Below are 6,252 nucleotides of genomic sequence, written 5' to 3' on the forward strand. Positions count from 1 at the left end.
GCCGCCGCTTAGTGCGGCCAGTGCTTGAGGGAGCCCTAGCACCCTGGACAGCCCACTCACTTATGGTAGAACATGCGGGCCATGCCGATCCTCTGCTTCTCGCCCCCTGACAGAACGTCCTTCCAGTCACACACGGCCTCCCAACCTAGGCAGGGGACAAGGGGGCTCTGTTCAATGCAACAAGGGCCCAGGCCCACTGGGCGTGGTGGGCCTGGTGAGAGGGAGCTGGGGAACACGAGACAGTGGAAGATGACTCTGGAGAAGGCCAACGGCTGACTATTTGTGCTCTGGGTGCTTGTCTGTCTATAGGTGATACTTAAAAATATGTATTTTTATTAATTTCAGAGACGGGAGAGGGAGAGAGAGATTGAAACATCAGTGATGAGAGAGAATCATTGATTGGCTGCTTCCCGCACGCTTCACACTGGGGATTGAGCCCACAACCCAGGCATGTGCCCTGACCGGGAATTGAACCGTGACCTCCTGGTTCATAGGTCAACACTCAACCTCTGAGACACACCGTCTGGGCTGTAGGTGATACTTTAATAGTCAAAAAGAAGATGAGACCAGAATTGTATCCCCCCCAAAAGAAGATATGTGGGAGTCCTAACCCCCAGGACCTCAGGTGACAGTATTTGGAGAAAAGGTCTTTACAGATGTCATCACGTTAAAGTGAAGTCACTAGGGCGGGCCCTGATCCAATAAAATGGGTGTCCTTATAAAAAGGGGAAATTTGGACACAAAGATATAATAGAGAAAAGATGATGTGAGGAGACAGAGGGAGAAGATGGTTGTCTACGAGCCAAGGAGAGAGGCCTGGAACAGATGTTCCCTTACAGCCCTCAGCAGGAGCCAACCCTGCCGACACGTTGATCTTGGACTTCGGCCTTCCAGAGCTGGGGCTAACATATTTCTGCTGTTTAAGCTGCTCAGTCCGTGGTACTTTGTTCCAGCAGCCCCAGCAAACTCATCCAGGACCTGACAAGGTGCCAACGAAGAGCCAGCCCCAGGAAGGCTGGCGTGGTCTCTCTAGAAGGCTTCTCACCCGTAGGCATCAGGCCTTTGTCTCACTGCCTCGTGCCAGTCCCCTGGTAAGGCTCAGGCAGCTGCCTGAATGAGCAGGTGTGTGTATGATTCCTCCCCACAGGACTAGAAGTTTTGGTAGAGTGCATGGTACCCTCAAAAAGACTATACTCCCTAGCTTGTCTTGAGGTATATGAGTATGTGACTGCATCCTGGCCAATGGGGTTCAAGTGTTACACATGTGGCAGCTTCTAGCTTCTGGAACTTTCTTTAAAAGACAGACGGCACGCCCAAGCTGGTTTGGCTCAGTGGATAGAGTGTCAGCCTGCGAACTGAAGGGTCCCAGGTTCGGTTCCAGTCAAGGGCACATGCCCAGGTTGCAGGCTCGATCCCCGGGGGGAGGGGCAGTGTGCAGGAGGCAGCCGATCAATGATTCTCTCTCATCATTGATGTTTCTACCTCTTTCTCCCTCTCCCTTCCTCTCTGAAATCAATACAACTATATATTAAAAAAAAAAAAAAGAAAAGAAAGACGGATGGCACTGTCCTGGCTGATGAGGCTCAGTTGGTTGGGCATTGTCCCATGCACCAAGAGGTCACAGGTTTGATTCCTGGTCAGGGCACATGCCCAGGTTGCTGGCTCAATCCCCAGTCTGGTCGCAGGAGGCAACCAATTGATGTTTCTCTCTCTCCCCCTCTCCCTTCCTCTTTCTCAAAAAATCAATAAAAACATATTCTAAAAAAAGAGACAGATGGCATATACCGTTTCCCCCCACTTCCTCTATCCTATGGCCTGGGATATGATGTGAATGCAGGAACAGCCATCTTGGACCATGAGGTGACTTGGTGACTTTGGGAACAAAGGTCCACACAGAGCAGGGCTGCTCCCACCAACTGTGTCCTGCCTTCCTCAGGACGTTTGTGTCACAATAAGATAAACTTGTGAGTGACTTGAGCCACTGTGTGTGCATGTGTGTGTGTGTGCATGTGTGTGTGTTTCTATTGTTGACAGCTGAACTCAATGCTAATAGGGTATGATGGTCGGCCTCAAGGACCCCAGGCACAGAGGGGTGCCTGGAGGACAGGAGGGGTACACTTCTAAGGGGAGGGCGGCTGGAGCAAAAAGAAGTTGAGGCAGGCCAGGGGGAGCTGGGGATGAAGCTTCAGCATGACTGGCAACCTGGGCTCCACCGCCTGCAGCCCTCCTCCTGTGCAGGTGTGACGCTGGCAGTGGTTTCATTTAACGCTGGTGCTTAGGGAGGGACTAGTACCTGCTCCCTTCTACAGGTGGAGAGAGAGGCTCAGGTGAGGTCTTTGCTCAAGGTCAAGCTTCCCCCAAGTGGCAGAGGCAGGAAGTGGAACCCTGCTGCTCAGGTTTCACTAAGATCAGCTCAGCCCCGCCCTGAGTTCCGCACTCGCCTCCTCACCTCCAGGCCCTACAGGCATTCGCAGACTAACGGAGTAGCCCCAGACCAATGCCTTCTCTTGCCACCAGGCTGTCCCTCCCTCCTCTCCTTCCCAGGGGATGGTGCCTCCCAGGGTCAAGGCAGAAACCGGATGTCCCCTCCACCTCTGCTCCTGCCTCCCACCCTCCAGGCCTTCTGCGCAGACGCCAGTGCGGGCTCCTCCCCGGCTGCCCTGCACACGCCCCCATGCCTGAGGTCAGTCCTCTTGCTGAAATGTGACACAGACTTGTAACTTCCCTGCCTAAAGCATTCCAAGGGCTTTGTTCCCTGTGAGAGCTCTCCATCCCCCCTGCCCCCTCAGCTCCCCAGCCTGCTGTGAGCATCTCACCTGATGGCGAGCACCATCTAGATGACCCCCCGCCCCCACCTGAGCCACCTGCTTCCTGTCAATCTTCCCTGTTAGGAGGGCTCTTGGGGCACCTAGCACACTGGCATCGTGGATGAGGGAGGCAGGGGCTGGGGTGGTAGCAGGTTGCTGGGTGGATGGCTCACTCCTTGGTGCTGAGAGGAGGATGTCCCACCCCCTACCTCCTTCCCGCTGCAGGATGTGGTTCAGGTGCACGATGTCCAGAATGGCTTCCAGGTGCTGCTCTGAATAGCCCTTCCTTCGCATGTCCTCCACTGAGTCAGGATAGATTACCTGGTCACGCAAGGAGCCGACGGACATGTAGGGCCTGTGGGAAAGCTGCATGTCCACCAGGGGTCGGGCGGCCCTGCCCACACCCTGTGTCTGGGCTCCTCCATGAGCCCTGGCTGCCAGGGGTGGGGAGAACTTGAAGCTCACAGACCCCGCTACAAGTGCTCTAGGCAGTGCTGACACTCACCTATGCACACCAGGCCCACACACTCGCCCTGCACGCAGAGGCATGTGTGCATGCATTGACACAGCACACGCATGCACATGTTCATACACCAAGTCTCCCCCTGCAGTGTGTACCCTCATGCATGCACACCACGCAGCTGTAAAGTCACCAGGTGAGGGGCAATGTAGGGGGCAAGCGGAAGCTCCATAGTCCCTCAGATTCTGGGGGCAGCATCTTGCTGTCCTTTCCCGAGGCCCCAAGCTCTACCATCTCCATGGTGTCAGTTCCACAGGTGGGAAGGGGCAAGGGGCACAGTCGGGGGCCCTGGTTCCCTCCTTCTCCCTGCACCACTCACCTCTGGGGGATATAGAACATGCGCTGGGGCGGGGGCTTGTAGAGCACACCTCCATACGTGGGCCAGAGCCCACCAAGGATCCGGAACAGAGAACTCTTGCCGCAGCCATTGGGGCCAGTGATGAGCAGGTGCATGCCATCTTCCACCTGTGGAGGCAGTGCCATGTGGTACCCAGGGGGTGTGGACCTCTCTCCTCTCACCTCGGCCTTTCTGACAGCCTCTGACAGCTACCTGTACCCAGGTGCACGCTAGGTAGGCCCTCCTGGCCCAGCATCCAGAGCCCTACCCGAATGCCTGTTTTGGGCCCCAGCCTGTCCTTTTAAGGCCCTAACACACACCACAGAATATGGGGCCAACAGGAGGAGGGCCTATTCTGCCACAGCCATATGAATGGGTGCAAGCCCCAGAAAGTCAATAGCACCCCCATCCCACTGCACTGGGAATCCAAGTGTTTATGCTTCCTCAGCAGAATTTTCTCTAAGAACTGCCTGGGGGCCCAACCAGTATGGCTCAGTGGTTGAGTATTGGCCTATGAGCCAGTAGGTCATGGTTGGATTCCTGGTCAGGGCACATGCCTGGGTTGGGGGCTTGATCCCCAGTGGGGGGGCGTGCAGGAGGCAGCTGATCAATGATTCTCTATCATTGCTGTTTCCATCTCTCTCTCCCTCTCCCTTCCTCTCTGAAATCAATAAAATTAAAAAAAAATATATATATATTTTATAGAGAGTGCAAGGGAGCGGGGTGAGATGTAGGGAGAGGGGGAGAAAGAAAAAGAAGAGAAACATTGGTGCCAAAGACACACAGTGATTGGTTGCCTCCCGCATGCACCCAGACTGGAGCCTGGAATCAAACCTGCAACTCAGGCATGTGCCCTTGACTGGAAATTGAACCCACGACTCTTCTGTGCCTGGAGCCGATGCTCTAACCATTGTGCCCACTGGCCAGGGGTGTGCCACACCCGCCAGGGCAGGAAAGGTGCTTTCTTTAGAGTTCTAGGTGGACAGTAAACTCTAGCTCAGTGGTTCTCAACCTTCCTAATGCTGTGACCCTTTAATACAGTTCCTCATGTTGTGGTGACCCCCAACCATAAAATTTTCGTTGCTCCTTCATAACTGTAATGTTGCTACTGTGATGAATCGTCATGTAAATATCTGATACGCAGGATGGTCTTAGGCGACCCCTGTGAAAGGGTCGTTCGACTGCCAAGGGGGTCGCGACCCACAGGTTAAGATCCGCTGCTCTAATGCAGGGTGTATTTTCATTGTTACAAATTGAACATAATTAAAGCATAGTGATGAATCACAAGAACAATATGTAATTATATATGTGTTTTCCGATGGTCTTAGGCGACGCCTGTGAAAGGGTTGTTCAACCCCCAAGGGTCGCGACCCACAGGTTGAGAACCGCTGCTCTAGCTGCTCCCCGAAGCCCTCTCACTGCCCCCATGGATACTAGGGAGCCATAGAGATGCCACTGTAACCCCCAGGCTCAGCGTCAAGGGCCTCAGGCTCCCCAGTTGGCCAATCACATGATGCTCACTGGCTAGTAAAAAAAGGCCAGTGGAGCTGTGGGGAGGGAGGTGTTCAGGAAGGAGGGGTTAGAGGGCGGGGAGATTGCTGTCCTCAGGCCACGTACCGCCTTCCAAAGTCCTTGGACGATCTGAGTGTGGCTCCTGTGAGGCCTTCCCTGGCTTATCTCAGTCAGTGTGGAGGTTGAACTGTGCCCCCCCAAATTCATGTGTTGGAGTCCTAACCCCCAGGATCTAGGAATGTGACCTTATTTGGACATAGCTTTTGCAGATGTAATGAGTTCAATTTCGATGAGGTCATCCTGGAGTGTGCTGACCCCTAATCCAATGTCACTGGTGTCCTTATTTATAAAAAGGGGGGATTTGGCCACAAAGCCACAAACACAGGGGAGAACACCATGTGAAGATGGAGGCTGAGATTAAAGCAAAGTCAAGGAACAACAATGGCGGCCAGCAACCACCAGCCGCTGGAATGGCCTGGAACGGATTCTCCCTCACTGCTCTCAGCATACACCTTCCAGGCTCTGAAACTGGAAGAGATTCCACTTCCACTGTTTGAGCCCCTCACTTTGTGGGCCTTTGTTATACCATAAACTCCCTCGGGTGGGGCCCGATGTGTGAGGGCTCCGTTTCCTTCTCTGCATCTCTCCCGCTGTCCTTCTCACCCCAGCATCTGGCTGGGAACTGCTCCTCTTCCCCAGTATCTCCCAGCCCCAGAGCCCAGCTCTACCACCAGCTCTGCCAGGCCAGAGCTCTTGCTCCGCCCCCCACCCCTGCTCTTCCACCCCAGTCACCCCCTCCTTGCCTGGCCTTGCTCCCTACCCAGCTGAGTCCCTGCTCACTAGGGCTTCTGGTCTTTATCTAGTTGGGCTTCCACAGGGCCCGCATGGAAACCATTCACCTTGGATAAACTGGCCAAGAGTGACCACAGATGCGGGCAATGGGGATCATACCACTGTCCTGTGCTGCTTGTGGTTGTGACATGTTCCCAGCCTCCAAATGGCTCAGGGCTCCTCTGATCAAAGAAAGGAGCCCCAGGCACTGCCCTTCCACTTGCCTCTTCCACATACTCCCTGTC

At 54.5% G+C, this 6,252-nt stretch overlaps 1 protein-coding gene across 1 annotated transcript in view; it reads right to left on the bottom strand.

The window, feature by feature from the left end:
• The window catches only part of ABCD1 (ATP binding cassette subfamily D member 1), a 23,070-nt gene that overhangs the window by 1,787 nt on the left and 15,031 nt on the right, over positions 1 to 6,252 (bottom strand). The window contains exons 6-8 of the mRNA XM_006766939.2: positions 3,647 to 3,792; positions 3,017 to 3,162; positions 61 to 145 (exon numbers count right to left, since the gene is read on the bottom strand). Coding sequence (XP_006767002.1) covers positions 61 to 145; positions 3,017 to 3,162; positions 3,647 to 3,792 — 377 coding nt within the window. The remainder of the gene's footprint in view (positions 1 to 60; positions 146 to 3,016; positions 3,163 to 3,646; positions 3,793 to 6,252) is intronic.

This window comes from Myotis davidii, unplaced genomic scaffold (assembly GCF_000327345.1).
Source record: "Myotis davidii unplaced genomic scaffold, ASM32734v1 scaffold462, whole genome shotgun sequence".
NCBI lineage: Eukaryota > Metazoa > Chordata > Mammalia > Chiroptera > Vespertilionidae > Myotis > Myotis davidii.